The sequence below is a fragment of the Xyrauchen texanus genome, chromosome 39, assembly GCF_025860055.1.
Source record: "Xyrauchen texanus isolate HMW12.3.18 chromosome 39, RBS_HiC_50CHRs, whole genome shotgun sequence".
Classification (NCBI taxonomy): Eukaryota; Metazoa; Chordata; class Actinopteri; order Cypriniformes; family Catostomidae; genus Xyrauchen; species Xyrauchen texanus.
The window spans coordinates 16647611-16665743 of NC_068314.1; the positions used below are offsets into that span (position 1 = coordinate 16647611).

At 42.3% G+C, this 18133-nt stretch overlaps 1 protein-coding gene across 3 annotated transcripts in view; it reads right to left on the minus strand.

Moving 5' to 3' along the window:
• Window positions 1–18133, minus strand: part of LOC127632611 (tubulin polyglutamylase TTLL7-like) — a 132232-nt gene that overhangs the window by 92849 nt on the left and 21250 nt on the right. For all 3 annotated transcript variants that reach the window (XM_052111304.1, XM_052111303.1, XM_052111302.1), the window contains exons 7-9: window positions 11292–11508; window positions 10273–10437; window positions 8522–8680 (exon numbers count right to left, since the gene is read on the minus strand). In XM_052111304.1, the coding sequence (XP_051967264.1) occupies window positions 8522–8680; window positions 10273–10437; window positions 11292–11508 (541 nt within the window). The remainder of the gene's footprint in view (window positions 1–8521; window positions 8681–10272; window positions 10438–11291; window positions 11509–18133) is intronic.

Genomic DNA, 18133 nt, shown 5'->3' on the forward strand with positions numbered 1-18133 from the left:
TTTGCAGTTTGAAGATTCCAACAGCAGGTGGTAATACAGTGCATGTCCAAACTCTAATAATATAGTGGAACATCAAATTATGTCGCTGACAATCAGAGTTGTAGCCTTCTTATGAAACAAAAAATTATGAGATTTGTGTTAAATTAATTTAGAGGACATGGATTATTGTTCAATTAGTTTTATTGTGTTTATATTCAAAACTGTATTTATGATCTAATTTGGATTGGTATTTTTACACCTGTTGTCGTAGAGTGATTTGTAAGTCACTGCAAAAAGTGACAGTGAAAGGAGTTGGACAGTAAAATTATTTTTTTATTTAATTGTTCTAAATCAAAATCGACCAGTAGAAGTTAAGTGCATGCTGATACAACCACTATTAATAATAACCATGATTTTTGTCAGTAGATGAAAATTCCTTATAATAATTATATTCTCTATAATTTAAAGGAGCGTTCATCCAAATCCTGAAGAGCACATAACAGGAGCATGTCCATATTGTTATTATTCTAATTCACTGCATACAGTCCATCTGCACTTTTTATGACTGTGCAGTTGTGGCAGCGGGTGCATGGTCGAGCACTCCTCCGGAGAAAGAGAAAACGTTATGGGCACTTACACCTTAGCTAAATTATGTCTAACACCTGTCTCTAATTCCAGTGAGCATGGGGAGAGCGGCATATAAACAGCCACGCCACCGCCAGAGATGGGGGAGAGAATGACACGTCAGTCCAGTGTTGGCGTGTTTGCTGATTGTTAAAGAACTGTTGGTCCGGAGCCTTCTCGACCAGGAGAGAGCCCCAGCCGCGACCCTGGACAACCGCAGCCCCCTGCCCCCACCCACACTCCTGAAGATGGGGGCAGAAGACGACACAGAGGCTTTTCTTGATCTGTTACCATGGACTGCTGAGATCTGGAGCTGGCCACGTGACCAATGGGTGGCCAGGCTCCTTCCGCTCTTGTCCGGGGAAGCCCAGCTTGCTGCCCAACAACTACCGGTGGCTAACCTCCTGGCCTATGACGACCTAAAAAAGGCCATCCTACAGCGGGTGGGTTGGAATCCGGAGCAGTACCGGCAGCTCTTCCAGTCCCTGAAGCTGGGGAAGACCGACCGCACTTTTGCCTTCTCCCAATGGCTCCGAGACACGTGCTGGAAATTGCTTCTGGCGGGGAACTGCGACGTCGTGGGAGTCATCGATCAGGTGGTCCTGGAGCAGCTAATCTACTCTCCCCCCCCCCCTGTGTGTTCCTCCCTCCCCTCCCACTCTGCTCTCCCCTTTGGGTGGAAGCGTCTGCTAACACAGGTCGGCCGTGGCGTCTGGGCCAGCCTGGGATCAATGCCCGACACCCCGCAGGCTGCTCCCGACCGGGCCGGAGCATAATGAAAGAATCAAGAGGGGTACAAACCAAGCATTGGTGGACACTGGTTGTAATCAAACCATGGTGAGGGTGAGGTGTGTGCATGGGGATATTCACAAATACCCTATGTTGACCCTGGTGATAACATTTTGGAGTGGAGGCCACGGTTAGTTCCACACCCATTCGCTGATTTTGGGGACTAATTGGCTTGAATTCAGAAACATATTAAAGGGAATATCAACAGATGAGTCCTGCACAAGAGTGTCGAGATGTGAAGTGTGCGATGCTCTGGCAGAGAAGGCGGAGCCGGGGCTGTCTTCGTCAGCTCCACGTCAAGATGACATGAGGGGGGGAGAGGCTGCGGCCCCGTCCATCATCAGGGAATTTCCCGAAGGGGATTTCCCTCTTGAGCAGTCATGATGAAACCCTCAGGCACGCCTTCGACCAAGTGAGAGTGATTGATTCAACTCTGGCCGAGTGTGCACTTTAATTTCCCTATTTCACAATATAAATGAGCGGTTGTATAGAGTGACACAAGACACTCAAACAAAAGAAGATACAACCTAGCTCTTAATACTACAGAGCCACCTGGATATGGTGTTCCAGGCAGCTCATTATAATCCAATGGCAGGTCACCTAGATTAAATAAAGACACTGAACCGATTAATAGCCTGTTTTTATTGGCCGGGCATTGGCGGCGATGTCCGCAGGTGGTGTGCGGAATGCCGTGAGTGTCAGCTGGTGAATCCACCGGCCACTCCAAAAGCGTAATTGTGCCCCCTTCCTCCGATCGAGGTCCCCTTTGAGAGAATTGGCATCGACCTTGTCAGGCCATTAGAGTGGACCGCACGCAGACAACGCTTTGTATTAATCCTAGTGGATTATGCAATGTGATATCCGGAAGCAGTGCCCCTGAGCAACATCTCAGCATGTAGTGTTGCAGAAGCACTCTTCAAAATAATCTCCCGGGTGGGGATTCCAGAAGTAATCCTCACCGATCAGAGCACAAAATTTATGTCACGGACACTACGCAAGCTTTACGAATTATTGGGCTTTAAGTCAATTCGCACCAGCGTTTAACATCCGCAGACAGATGGCCTGGTGGAACAATTTAATAAAACTCTTAAGAACAGATTCGTAAGTTTGTGCACGAGGATGCTAGAAATTGTGATATGTCTTCACACCCTGTTATTTGCAGTTCGAGAAGTACCAAAAGCCTCCACTGGCTTTTTCCCGTTCGAGCTGCTATATGGGTGGTGCCATATCTGTAAAGTTTGGAAGGAGGGACCTTCAGATAGCAAAAATGAAATTAGGTACGTTCTTGATCTTAGAGCAAAACTCCACACCTTGGGGCAACTAACATAGGAGACTTTTCTCCAAGTTCAAGAACAACAGACCCGACTATATAACAGGGGAGCCTGGCTGCGGGAATTTGCACTGGGACATAAGGTACTCGTATTACTACACACGTCGAGCTCCAAATTACTCACCAAGTGACAAGGGCCATTTGAGGTCACATGACGAGTGGGGGATCTCGATTACGAGGTAAAGCAAACCGAAGAGGGGGGCGCACGTCAAATATATCAACTCCACATCCTTGAATTATGGAGGGAGGCGTTCCCTGTGCATTTGCATGCACCTAATTTCTCCTCCTTTTCCTATTACAGATGAACGCTTTAGACAGAGGACTGGGGGCCATACTCTCTCAGGTGGTGGAGGGGGAGGAGTGCTCACTGCTGTACATCAGCTGTAAGCTATCCTTGATGGAAACGAAGTACAGCACCTTGGAAAAGGAGTGCCTGGCCATCAAGTGGGAAGTCCTCACCCTCCGGTACTATCTGCTGGGGGCGGGCCTTCAGCCTCTGCTCGGACAACGGCCAACTCCAATGGCTCCACCGCATGAAGTAAGGGTGCTTACACCTGAGCTAAATTATGTCTAACGCCGGTATCTAATTCCAGTGAGCATGGTGAGAGTGGCAGCATATAAACGGCCACGCCACCACCAGAGATGGGGGAGAGAACGACACGTCAGTCCAGTGTTGGCGTGTTTGCTGATTGATAAAGAACTGTTGGTCCTTTAAGAAGTTTATGTTTATTGAGACTCTTTTGTTTATTTATAAATTTACCTGAGTGAGCTCATAAAAGCACCAAGAAGAGTGTAAAGGTGTGCTGGAGGCAGAAAATAAAGCCTTACCTGAATGGGGTTATTGCTTCTCAGCTCCTCCTTTCCATGCCCAAACCATAACGGTCCTACAGTAGTCTTTGTTTATATTGCTGATGTTTGAGAGAATGGATTAAATAGGACACAGATGGTTCAATAACCAAAGAAGAACCTAAGAGCTAAACTACTCAGCCTATTTAATGCATTGCGCACGATTTTGCCAAACCCAATTGCGCCTAGACTTAGCACATGTTTGCGCAAAAATACCAAAACTTCATGGTCCAGATATCTTACAATGCCCACTGACTTTGCACTTATGACTTATGGCATAGCACTGGGCAAAGCACTAGCGCTCTTAAAATAGGGCAATTAGTGTGATGGTCTTTTAATGATGTGTGTTTTTGGGTGCATGTGTTAATGTTGGAATTTTAATAATGTGCATTTGCTGTGTGTTTGAAATTGTGAGTTAGAGTCATTTTAGCAGGTGTGTTTTTTTTAGTTAGCGTAGTGTTGGTTTTATGATTTGAGTGTTGAGTGTGTGTGAATGCATTATGATGTTTATTTTAAGCATTTTTCTCTTCTACTCTCCCTTTTGGGGTTCTTTAAGAACACAAGCTCTCTGTTACGTGTGTCTTTGTATGTCTGTGTTTTGTCAGTTTTAGAGGTATTGTAAAACCCCTGCTGACATTTCAGCCTCATTTGTAATTAAGAAGAACAATAACCTGGAAATAACATGAACAAAGCTGTAGATATGCAATGAAAAGAAAGAAGAGTATGACATTTCTTGGTCAATCTTTTTTTTTTTTGCAATCTTTTTTTTTTTTTTGCAGAAAGAACTTTGCCTTGAGAAGATCAGGGGACCTGCAGTGGTACCGAAACCAGAATATATACTGGATCAGTCATAATAATTTGAGCATGAATGAAATACATTTCATAGAATATCTGATAAGAATGAGCCATCAAAATAGATATTAAATGGAGGAGCCGTGGCAAAACATTCCTAATATTTATCAGCTAAATATTACGACAGTCGGCTTTGAAACTTTCATTAGAGAACAGACAGCAGAAAATCGCACCTCTCGCCTCTCTCCGTCAAACGCTGCAGTGTGGATATGTGTCTTGACTAATCACTTGAAGTCGGAAATAAATGTTCACTCCGTAAATGTAGCGTGAAAAAGAAACAGCTTTTTTCACCCACAGTGAGGAGCTTGTGGGATGTTAATTGATGGGAGTTTGTGGCGGGCTGCTAGTAGCACTGAGGGATCGTTAGCACTGAGGCTGAACGACTGCGTCTACTGCCACAGTTTGTGTTCTCCTCCCAAAACCTGCAGGGATGCACACAAAGCCGGGATACTGCCAGAGAACTTCCATCACTACCAGACATTCCTAAAAACCTGTGACAAACTTCCAATGACTTAAAAAAACAATTAAATAAAAACTATGAATTGTGGCCTAGTGGTTAGTGCTTGTTCTCCTGACATGTTGAGCTATGGTGGTTGTGTGAGAGACGCAGGTTTGAGTACGGCCTGTGAAATGATCCCGTGCTAATTAGGGCATTTTTTCAGGGTTTCAAGGCAGAACTGTGAAGCTAATAATTTTATAAAAGCACTCAAATCAATTCTTCTGTTAAAACATGTATTATTTGAGCTGTAAAGTTCTTAAATTAGTCATTTTCACTGTAATTTTAGGGTATTATGGTTTGTTGACATAACATTGTCATGGTAACAAAGTTGTAAAATTGGCTATAACTTTACAGAGAAAAGGTTAGAAAGTGATGCTATTGCACTAAAACTACATATTGTTTATGTCTTGTGGCTATACAAAATTGTCCCCCATTCACTTCCTGTCACGAACACCGGTGAAGGCGCCTCCTCCTTCAGTCATCAGAGATCGGATTCACCGGAGTATTGACCCTTAGGACTACATTTTCCTTTAGCCCGCATACCTAGGTCTGATTACTCCACAGCTGTCCCTTGTTTCCACTGCCCTATTTAATCGTGACTGTGTATTCCCTCATGACTGTGTATTCCCTCATTGCGAAGTCTTGTTTGCCCCGGCGACATTTCCAAGCAAGTTATTCTCTGTACTCATACCCTAGTTATCCTGTGTGCCAACCTAGCCTGTTACTTAGACCTTGTTTGTTTGCTACCTGCCTTGTTGACCTCTTGCCTGTCTCGTACCTCGATCGTTTGCTGCCTGCCCAGACCCCTGCCTGTTCTAGTTACGCTATTGCCTGCCTGTTATATTCCCTGTTTGCCTGCCCACGACCTTGCCTGTACGACTTGTGTTCTGCCTTTTCAATAAAGAACCGCAGATGGATCCCAACTTACCTGAGTCCTCGTTACACTTCCATTGTAAGTGCCTCACTGTAACCCAGTTATTTATTTATTTATTTATTTATTTTAAAGGAGGTTCAAGGCTAAATTTATATTTGTGGTAATCAATATTACACCACAAATGCTGTCCATTGAGCTTAACTTGTATTGAACCCAGAATAGAGTTGCTGTTTTAAGAAGCTTTCTTGGTTTCTTTCTAACAGCTGGATTTGCGCTGACTGCCCCCTGCTCGCAAAAACATTAAGGTGATACTTAAAGCTCTGTTGAAAGGAAATTGTCTTATCATGGAATATATGTTTGGTCAGATGTCGTGATTAACTGTGTTCATTTTCTTAAACAGTTGTTTTTTTACATAATTAGTTGCACTGAATTAATGCATTAAATCAACAGCCTCAGTGCAAATTGTGTTGCACTCATGGGGGGATGCAGATTCTAATCCAGCTTGCGACGTATTCCAATTCCCCCAACTTCCTATCCACTCTCTATTGTCTCTATTAATAAAGTTTCAAGTTTTTTTTAAAGTGCAAATTAGAAATTAAAGTTGCATAAAGCCAAACAAAAAATACTTTTCATTAAAAAGTACAAATTATTCTGAAGGGGTTTAACCAAATGACAAAATAATCATCCCCAAGCCTTTTACATCCTAGAACCGGCTGGTAAGAGGGAGGCTGCAGCCAGAAGTTTGGGTTAAAGATTTAAGTCACACTTAACTGCCTCACAGAAGTGCGGGCAATCCCGAAAACCTGACATGGAACATTCTGGAGCAAACTGCACATTACCCCTCAAGTAAGAATGGAAGCATTCCTGCATCCTAACCACCAGCGTGTCTGTCAAACGAATGAAAGAGAGGAAAAAGAGTCTGCTCTCGCACTGGTGTGTGTTGTAAGCAAACTCAGCCCAGTGTTTTTGCTGAACGTTAGTCCTGAACACGCTGCTATTTGAGCATTCTTCCTTGCTGTCGGACAAGACCCTCACTTGAGACTTTGAGATACACAAGGCAGCCACGCTCCCCTAGCCAAAAAATCCACAAATTTGACATTCATCTCGATTTAAGTCATACGAATGTTTAGTGTCTCTGGAATTCAAACAAAATTGTAGCTGGCATAAGAGATGTTTTGAATTAAGTAATCACCCTGAAAAACAGATGGTGGAGTGGCACAGCCATTGCAATCATTTTATGTTTGTAAAGTTCAAGGATGACCACACCGGGAATGACTGGAAAAAGTTGTTTAGAGGACTGTCAACCAAAATTGAAAAACACCACCGCTAAAGCAAATTAAAATGGGAAACAGAACCAAAAAATAGAGAACCCTGGATTTCCAAAAACCGACACACAAACAACTGCCTCTTTAGTAATGAGAATCATTTTTCAATGAGAGTCACTGGATTGTATGGAAAGTTTTGCCTTAAATGGTAAAAGGTGAACAAAAGGACTGAAAACCCCAGACATTTTTAGCATGACGAAGATAAATTAAATAGTCTAAATCAGGAAAAACCAGTAACCACTCCATGGTTCCAAAACCTAGTGAGCTGCCTACCAAAAGATCATTTTTAGGTATCACAGGTGTAATTCTCAAATTACAAAATTTCAATGCAAATCAATATTATATGTCCATGTATTTAATTATCTGGTTAGTAGCCGTGTAATAAGTGGAATAATGTACAGCCAGCTGGTTGTGATTACAAAATAAACCCCTTCAGGGTAAGACAAGACCAGTTCTGATCACCCAGTCAGTGTTTATTTTGCATTGACAACTGGCTGACTGTATCCCTTACTTATTGCCTACAAATATATTGCATTATTGTCTGGCTTGGGATCAATTACTTTTTCATGCATCGATAGTCAGAACATTTTCCCGATGATTATTAATCTATATCATAATTATTTCAGATTTACTGTAAATAGGGCTACTTGTTGCACAGTAGTTCTTGTCTCTTCATATATACAGCATTTCTCAACACAACTTTGGTATAGTGTGAGTGGCAGGCTAACTCTAATGAGAATAAATACACACAACACACACATTTGGGTAAAATAGACGGTTTCGCATCAAACAAGTATGAATGGATAATAAGTATATTTCTTATCTAAATTTATCTTGATTCATCCGCTGACTTGAATTAATTTTTCCACCGATCTCATCACAGTGCATTCTGGGATCGTATACCCAGAGAAGGATGCATATAGAATTTGGCCAAAACGAGATACCTTATAAGGCAAAATAATTAAAACCCACCTTTGGAAGCCTATGATGTCATAAAATGCTGCCTCTGGAGAACACTCACTAGGTTTTGGAATAGACCCTAGCTCACTAGGTTTTGGGACTATCCAGAATCAGCCAGCAAGACTTTTCTCCCTCTATCCAACATAAACATTCACACCTTATAAGCATACTTTATAGGCCACTCTATAAACCTACCTGATATTTTGGTATAGCTTTACTTCTAAAAGAACCAATTCCTTTTGACATGCTGTCCCCATTTAAGAGCAATTGATTATAGATAAATAGAGCAATTTAAATGTATGTCTTGGGCTTCCGCCATTGAAAAAAATGCACTTTTGCGTGGACCTTGTTTTCGTAGTTTCGTAGTTTAGCTTAAGTAGTCAAATGAAATGGGACTTTTGATAGATTAATGGAGAGGAGGAAGGTGTTCTGTGAAAACAGACCTCTAGCAGCCAGGGCTTGAGTTTGCGGTCCAGGATGATGTCAAATCCAAGCACCTCAAAGCAGACACTGGCACTCCCTGGTGGCTGTCCCGGACGGCACATACGATAAGCATGGAGGGCATGCGGCTCGGCCACTATCAGGGTCTTCACCACCAGCTCCTGCAAAAGCATACATAAGACATTCAGCAGTTATTGGCACAAAACAGCATTTGAACAAGTTTGGATACTTGCATTTCACTTAATAATCCATGCATTTCAATGCAGCAGATCAAATATCAAAACAAAAGTGTCATCAGCAAACATATGGTGCTGGGCCTCTTCTCAGAACTAAATTCACATATCTGAACCATTGCATTGTTTTGCATTAACTCTCAACAAGTATGTGCTTATAAAATCTCATTGCATGTGCAAACAGCCCATATGAGGGACTCATTAAAATCCCAGCTCCCAGAAGACACATGATCGGTCAAAGACTGACAGCATGCTACAGGAAAAACAGGGACAGAGCGCAAAAAACAGGAGCAGACCGCCTGTATCGGCCCTTATCAGAGCTCTGGCAGGCCGTTGGTCACACTGCATGATTAAACAGAGACTGTGTTGAAGTATGAGGGCGAGATAACAGGCGGGCATTTGCACAGTGTCCTGCGGACCCCAAAGGTATAGATACAGAGAAACAGGTTAGAACCCAGCATGGATGCTCCTCCAGAGAGAACAGAAGGAGGTGTGTGTCTTGGTGTGTGTCATACGCTAGATTGAAAGTGTTCATCCATATCTGTTTTGACACATGAATGAGGTTTTAACAATAGTTCCCAGGACTATTCTCTGCTTAAACATCAGAGAAATGATTTTAATAAATAAGGATGGCTTTAATATCAAGGCCTGTAAGCCAATGTCCAGCCACAGTTCAGCAGTGTTCATCTTGTCAACAAAATTACTGACAAATATGATCATTGATAAAGTGTTTTATGATTTTGCCTACGATAACAGACAAGATGAAAAATATACATCACGACACATCATAATTAAATAATATTAATTAAAACATGCTGTTGATAAAAATATGAGGAGAAAAAAAATAAAACTTTGCACTTACAAAGTTTCACGTGTTATTCAAGCTTTATTAAGTTTTGTGTTTTTGTGAGATTCAAACTGCGCTTAAAGGGATCATTCACTTGTGAAAAAGGACTTACATTTTGATCGGTGTCTCACCCACACCTTTTATATTGCTTCTGAAGATATGCATTTAAACACTGGAGTCTTACTAATTACTTCTGTGATTACTTTATGTGATTTTTGGAGCTACAAAGCTCTAATCACAATTCACTTGCATTGTATGGACCTACAGAGCTGATATAGTCTTCTAAAAAAAATTAAAAGTTCTGCGTTTGGATGCTGACTCTCTCGCCTCTTCCCTACACAACCCTTCTGCATGCACAAGGCAAAATGTCAAAAATCAAAAACATGGATTAATTAAAAATTCAAAAAGATGCAGGAATTAGATGAAGTCAAAACAGAGAAGTGGACAGCAAGGAGACAGAGGCAGTGCAAACAGAGAGGGGGGAGATAAGGGCAGAGCTGTCACACTGCTTCCACACTGACAGGAAACAGATTCGTTTTCGAAGGGAAAATATGAGAAAATTAAGAAACTGGAGCCAGTGAGACTGACGAAAGGAAAAAAATAGAAGTGAAAGGCAGGAGAAAACAGCATCCACAAATAGTGAAGGATTTACGTAGAAAAAGCGCAAACTCACTGATACGTCGCCCCAGAATTTGGCCACGTCGTAATCATTTGTTCGGAGGAACTCTGTGAACCAACCAATGGATCTTTTGCTGCCTTTGTCTACTGTTTCGTCTCGCTCGAAGTTCTCGTTGTGTTTGTTGACAGAGTAGTTGGTCAAGTGCATGTACAGCTGGTTCTGAAAGAAAAACAAGCACAAATCAGGTCCAATACTGGTTGAAATTAAAGACTGTAGACAGAGTAAATGCCATATTAAATTTGACACAAACAAAACAGATCTATCCAGGATGCAAATACAATCCATTCAATATGTCATACTCTTGCATACCTGGGTGTCAATTCACTAGCCCAGGAGTTCCCCACCTTTTTTTTGTTGGCTGAACCACTATGACCTCAAATATTTACAAGGTTATATTAATAATTATTTTTGTAAACCTTTCAATAAATGAATTTCACAATGTCTTCACAAGTTATTTACAAATGATCAATTATTTAAAAATAACTGATGTAATAATTTTTATAAGATTGTGAAAATGTTCTATTTTGATCATTGTAATTTTAATCATCTTTAAAAATATACATTTTTACTGTATATCCATTTAGTTAATCATTGGCATACTATCAAAATCTCACAAACCCCATGCAGTTCCATGGAAAACCACGCTTCAGGAACATTTAAAATACAACTTTTTCAATGCTGAGCGATTGAACACAACATAGCAATATGACATCATGTGCCTCATTTTCTTATTTACACTGTTGCATTAATGCCCAGCTGAATTAGAGTAAGTTGTTTGAAAAACCATTGTTACCAAAGTTGTTTTATGTACTTATTTACATACAAAACATTTTAACAATGATTTATGCAGAAATGAACTTGTATATCATGAATGTGGGTCATTGAATGGACTGTACTGTCACTTGTCTCTTAATTATGTCTATTATATAAATTATGTAAAAGTGTTGAGTACATATACTGCATAGGTCTAAAATCGCTCTGATGATGTCATAAATCATTAAATGTCCGCTCACCAGGTTTGACTCGCTGGGTGCATTGTACTTCTCTGTGCCCATTCGCACCAGGCCATCGTTGTAGAGGAAGACACGCAGTGGATCACAGGAAGTGACGAGGATGTAGAATCTCAGGTCAAACTTGTATCCCTCCATGAGGAAAGGCTTGTCTAAATATTCCTGCACAATGAAGTGATCTTGGACTGGGAGCTTTTCATAGTTCCGAATCAGAGATATCCTGTAAAGGAAATTCATTAGATACCATCAGCAAACATCCCAAAATTATGCTGCATACATATTTTAGAATCTGTTATTATGCTGGTTAAGACCTTGGACTCAAGATGGCGCCGAGTATGGCTGCTGCGTTGCGAGCTCCGTTACAACACTGCGGTTTATTGTTTGTTTTGTTTACAGTTCTTTGTTTTTTTGTCTTGGATGTTGTCTGCCTTATTGTTTACGACAGACAAACGCTTTTGGACATTAGTTCTACAATCACACATCGAAAACCGGACTTCAAATTCCTTAATGCCGACCCGCTGTTTACAAACACGCCGGCGGAGCCCTTTGTCTGTGCTGCTCGGCGCGAAACGCAGAAGGAAAAGAGGAAAAGCGAGCCGGCGTTCTCATCAGAGTAAGACGTCGTGCAAATCGACCCCGCTACCCAGTATACTACTGGCAAATGTTCAGTCTCTGGACAACAAACTCTGCGAGCTGAGAGCCGGATCTCTTTCCAACGAGAGACGAGGGACTGCTGCGTTATGTGCCTTACAGAAACCTGGCTGTCTCACGGAGATTCCAGACTCGGCCATCGAAATCACGGGCTTTTCCGTGCACCGAGCGGACAGAGCGAAAGACCTCTCTGGTAAAAGCAGAGGTGGTGGTGTATGTTTTATGATCAACAAATCATGGTGTGATCAGAGGAACGTACATTTCATCAAGTCTTTTTGCTCTCCTGATCTGGAATATCTCATGCTTCTGTGTCGACCATTCTGGCTGCCGAGGGAATTCACAGCGGTTATCATCACAGCTGTGTACATCCCCCGCAGTTCCGACACAGACCGGGCACTCAGGGAACTGTATGGGTGTATAAGTGAGCAGGAAACCGCAGCACCCTGAGGCTGCGTTCATTGTTGCCGGGACTTTAACAAAGCCAACTTCAAAGCAATCGCCCCAAAATACCACCAACACATAAAGTTCAACACACGAGGGGACCGGGTTTTGGATCATTGTTACTCTCCCTTCCGGAAGGCTACAAATCCCTCCCCGCCCCCATTTGGCAAATCGGACCATTCTTCCGTTCTGCTTCTGCCCGCTTACAGGCAGAAACTGAAACAGGAAGCACCCACCCTCAGAACGATCCAGTGCTGGTCGGACCAATCAGACTCTGCGCTACAAGACTGTTTTGATCACGCGGACTGGGAGATGTTCCGTCCGCCTCTGATGACGATTATCGAGGTTTACGCTGACAGCGTAACGTGTTTCATCAGGAAGTGCGTAGAGGACGTTGTTCGACCAAAACTATACGGATATACCCCAACCAGAAACCATGGGTTAACGGCGATGTTCGGCGGCACTCACTGCGCGGACCTCCGCTTTAATTCTCCTAACACGGAGGAGCGTAAACAAGCCAGTTATGCCCTCCGTAACACTATCAGTGCAGCTAAACGCCAGTACAGGCACAAGCTTGAAGGCCAGTTCAACACCACTGACTCTAGAAGTATGTGGCAGGGAATTAACACAATCACGGACTACAAGCGGAATAAAGTCTCCGCCATGAACACCGCTGCATCTCTCCCGGACGAACTTAATACATTTTATGCTCGTTTTGAGGACAGTAACACCGTCCTCGCGGAGAGAGCACTCGCTGCTGACGCTACAGAGGTTGATTCACTCTCCGTCTCTGTTGTGGATGTAACCCGATCATTCCGACGGGTGAACATCCGTAAAGCCGCGGGTCCAGACGGCATTCGGGCCGCGTCATCAGAGCGTCGCGCGAATCAACTGGCTGGTGTTTTTACGGACATTTTCAATCTGTCCCTCTCCCTGTCTGTAGTCCCCACATGCTTCAAAACATCAACCATTGTGCCTGTACCGAAGCAAGCTATAATCACATGCTTAAATGACTGGCGTCCTGTTGCTCTGACCCCCATCATCAGCAAATGCTTCGAGAGGTTAATCAGAGATCACATCTGCTCTGTTCTGCCCCCTCTTTGGACCCATTGCAGTTTGCCTACCGCAACAACCGCTCCACTGATGATGCCATTGCATCTACAATACACACTGCTCTCTCCCACCTGGAAAAAAGGAACACATATGTGAGAATGCTGTTTGTAGACTACAGCTCAGCATTCAACACCATAGTGCCCTCCAAGCTTGATGAGAAACTCCGGGCTCTGGGCTTAAACAGCTCGCTGTGCAGCTGGATCCTGGATTTCCTGTCAGGCAGACGTCAGGTGGTTAGAATGGGCAGCAACACCTCCTCATCACTGACCCTCAACACTGGAGCCCCGCAGGGCTGTGTTCTCAGCCCACTCCTGTATTCCCTGTACACACATGACTGTGTGGCAACACATAGCTCCAATGCCATCATTAAGTTTGCTGACGATACGACGGTGGTAGGTCTGATCACTGACAATGATGAAAGAGCCTACAGAGAGGAGGTGCACACTCTGACACGCTGGTGTCAGGAGCACAACCTCTCCCTCAACGTCAGTAAAACCAAGGAGCTTGTTGTGGACTTCAGGAAGAAAGACGGAGAACACAGCCCCATCACCATCAATGGAGCACCGGTGGAGAGAGTCAGCAGCTTCAAGTTCCTCGGTGTCCACATTACTGAGGAACTCACATGGTCCGTCCACACTGAGGCCGTTGTGAAGAAGGCTCACCAGCGCCTCTTCTTCCTGAGACGGCTGAGGAAGTTTGGAATGAACCACCACATCCTCACACGGTTCTACACCAGCACTGTAGAGAGCATCCTGACTGGCTGCATCACCGCCTGGTACGGCAATAGCACCGCGTACAACTGCAAAGCCCTGCAAAGGGTGGTGCGAACTGCCAGGAACATCATCGGAGGTGAGCTTCCCTCCCTCCAGGACATATACACCAGGCGGTGTGTGAAAAAAGCTCGGAGGATCATCAGAGACTCCAGTCACCCAAGTCATGGGCTGTTCTCACTGCTACCATCAGGCAGGCGGTATCGCAGCATCAGGACCCGCACCAGCCGACTACATGATAGCTTTTTCCCCAAGCAATCAGACTGTTGAACTCTTGATCTATCAGGATCAATAATTAGCACTGCACTTTATTAATCTATAATCTCACACTGGACTGTCAACATATTCTCCTCAATACAACTGCTATATATATATATATATACACATATATATTTCATATACTCCCACTTATTGTATTGTATTGTATATTCTGTTCTATATTCTGCATTGTATATAATTATTGTGTTGTGTAAGTATGTGTACATCTGATTTGTAAATTGTTTTGTGTAAGTATGTGTACATTTGATATGTAAATTGTTTTGTGTAAGTATGTTGTTTATTGTAATTGGTATATGTCTCGTCACTGTCATGACTGCTATGTTGCTCGGAACTGCACACAAGAATTTCACCTACTGTTGCACTTGTGTACATGGTAGTGTGACAATAAAGTGATTTGATTTGATTTGATTTGAAGAATACAAACCTCTGAAGCATAACAGAAGGAGTGGGTTTATTAAGGTGCTGTCTCTATCACTGGTCTCTGGACCCTGACTTGGGCCAGGTTAAAAAGACCAGACATTGTGGTCTGTTTCAAGTCCCGCCATCATTTATTTCCTTTGGGTTTGAGCCTGAGCAGGTCTCCAGTTAATAGTATACAGACGACGATATGTACTCAAATGCATGTTTACAAAAAAAATTTAAAGTTTGGATGATTTACAAACAAAGGGGCCTTAGAAAATCTAGTTTGGATGGTAAAATACATGGCTTTCGGTCTGGGTTGGCTTAATTGGTAACATATTTCTCTTTTGTCTGGGTTGCATGTTGCCCCAACATTTGAGATGCCAACTTTCCAAAGACCCAGAGTCACTGCCGGAGGGCTTGGTCATCACAGCTCATTTGCTAGCTATGTCAGCTGATAAATATCGCAACTAAATTTGCCTGTTTATTCTTGGTGCAATTAGACGTAGGATTTTGGCACTAGCAGGACCACAGCTGAACGCTCTCATTAATTTTTTGCTGGATGTTTCTTCAGCCATGAGCTATTCTGGCCTTGTGGGCTTTTAGAAAATATCCTTTAAAACACATTTTTACACTCTGTCTTATTTAACCTGTCTACTAACTATGACCAACAGTGGACATACATGCATCACAGGAGAAATATGTCATTTTTGTCACGTTTGTGTTTGATAACAATTCTGTGTGGAATTAAATGTTAGACTCCTTTGTTTTTCTATGTCTATTTTCATAGCTTGCATTTTATGTGTGCTAAATTAAATAACACTTTCACACTCATTCATCATTTTCCAAAATTACAGATTGATTGGTAATGTTGCAAAATACATTTAGATTTTTCTTTGTTTTGCCTCACACATCATATTTCATAAATGTTTTCTTTAAAACATATTCTTCTCATCTTAAGTATGCTTTTCACTGACGTAAAGTTTTGAAAAGATGCTATTAGAGGCAGAATTTTAGGTTGTGGTTAACATAATGCATAAACTAATGTGTAAATATTGCCAGAAATTTTTAAAAGTATCATAGTACAGCGTAAAATTATTACACTGTAATTTTGTATTGTAATTATTTTTTTATGATGGATTTTCATATAAGATTGAGAGGCTCAAAAGATGCTGGCTATCACACCTGGGGTTGGCTAGTTCTCTAGTTCGAATCCCAGGGCGTGCTGAGTGACTGGTTGCTAGGGAGCGTAGAGTCACATGGGGTAACCTCCTCATGGTCGCTATAATGTGGTTTGTTCTTTGTGGGGCACGTGGTGAGTTGAGCATGGATGCCGCAGTGGATGGCGCGAAGCCTCCACACGCGCTATGTCTCTGTGGCAATGCGCTCTCAACAAGCCACGTGATAAGATGTGCGGGTTGACGGTCTCAGACGCGGAGGCAGCTGTGATTCGTCCTCTGCCACCCGGACTGAGGCAAATCACTACGCACGCATCCATGAGGACTTAAAAGCACATTGGGAATTGGGCATTCCAAATTGGGAGAAAAAAGGGGAAAATACCTTAAAAAAATTTTAAAGTTGAAATCTGTTAGTTTAAAAAATCAAATCAAATCAAATCAAAAGTGTGTTTAATTGAAGCAACACCCTGATACTAAAAATGCTTGTGACTTTAGTTCTTTATAAAATAGTCAAGCCTTTTATAGTTGTTTGTATTGAATGAGAGAAAAATTGAAGAGAAAACACAAAAACATCGAGTCACTCAATTTTCCCAAATAAAACGATTAAAATGATTTACTGTGATTGAGTCTCATTTCTATAGGGTAATAAGTCGCTCTTGTGGGGTTTCCAGGATTTATTACACTTCAAATGTTCTCTGTTTTCAATAGAAAAATGCCAAATCTATCCCTACTGATCATTAAAACTGGTTTTGTTTTATAAATAAAGTTACTTTATAATTAACAATTAAATTTTAATAGCTGTTGATAAGGAACTCACGGTACTTGAATTTGTTTCTTAGTCAAAAGCAATGCTCAGGCCAACCGTCCTAATCTCAACTGTAATGACACACAGTCTCTAGCCCTGCGCTTGGCATCCACCGACTCAGGTGTGTTTAGCATCCAGTAGCTTGTGTTGTGTTGTGTTGGGGATAATGTGGTTGTTTGAATTGCATGACATGATTGATGAGGGCTGATGGAAGGTAATCAAAACCCACTTTGGTTGGCTGTTTAATTTGGCACCATGGGGATCTTGGCTTTAAGCCTTCCTCACTTTTTAACAAGCCTCTGCTTAGACACAAACAATTTTCATTTAGTTTTGAGCCTGAAAAATAAATTACAGAGGAAGGTATAACTTAATTTCCTGCGTCACACTACGCTTTTTCAGATTTAATCTGCAGCCGTTGCTCCGCTGAGAAGACGATCTTCTTTCACTTCTTAAATCTGCCAAAATAACTCAGCCTTTGATGACTTATCATTTTAATATGTACTGGCTTTCTGTACTATTTGACCACAGACGCATTCATTTGCCTACTGGATCATAGAAAGTCATAAACACAGTAGTGCCCAATCTACTGGCGTACATATTAAGCTTTAACTAGGTTTAAGCATTTGGATATACGGTTGTGGTTAGGTACTGTAAGGGTTTAAGGTGTTAAGCTTAGTATTAGGACTAATGTTGAAGACAGAGATATTATAAGGGTAATGCCTAGTGGACACTACACGGCTCAAGCTCGTCTCCTTCGATGTTTTGAGTCGACGACTGGTCTGTGATGAATAGTCTTAAGACCAAAGTATACTTGGCGAGTCCGTGGTAATGATCACACTGCGCACAGTATGCATGACGTAATCCAGTCCGCGCAGGCTGACCATATTTCATATTTTTCGCAGATGCGGTCACTGTCTGTGCACATCATCGCCAGCTATTGACTAAAAGAGTATCACAAAGAAGATATAGTGGGCATGCATCAAACACGTTTGTATTCACTCACGGTCAGAACATTATACTTACAAAGGCAACGCAGTCGACCAGGCATGAGCTGATCCGGAACACACAAAAACGAAGTATCTGGGGCTTTAGATCTCACGATGAAAGGCCTTATTGTGTGCGCACTCCTGCAATATGCTGAGACTAGTCCCAGTTAAAAAAGGAGAGCAAGGTATCGGGTAACAGGAGACAAAAATAATTAGAAAATAA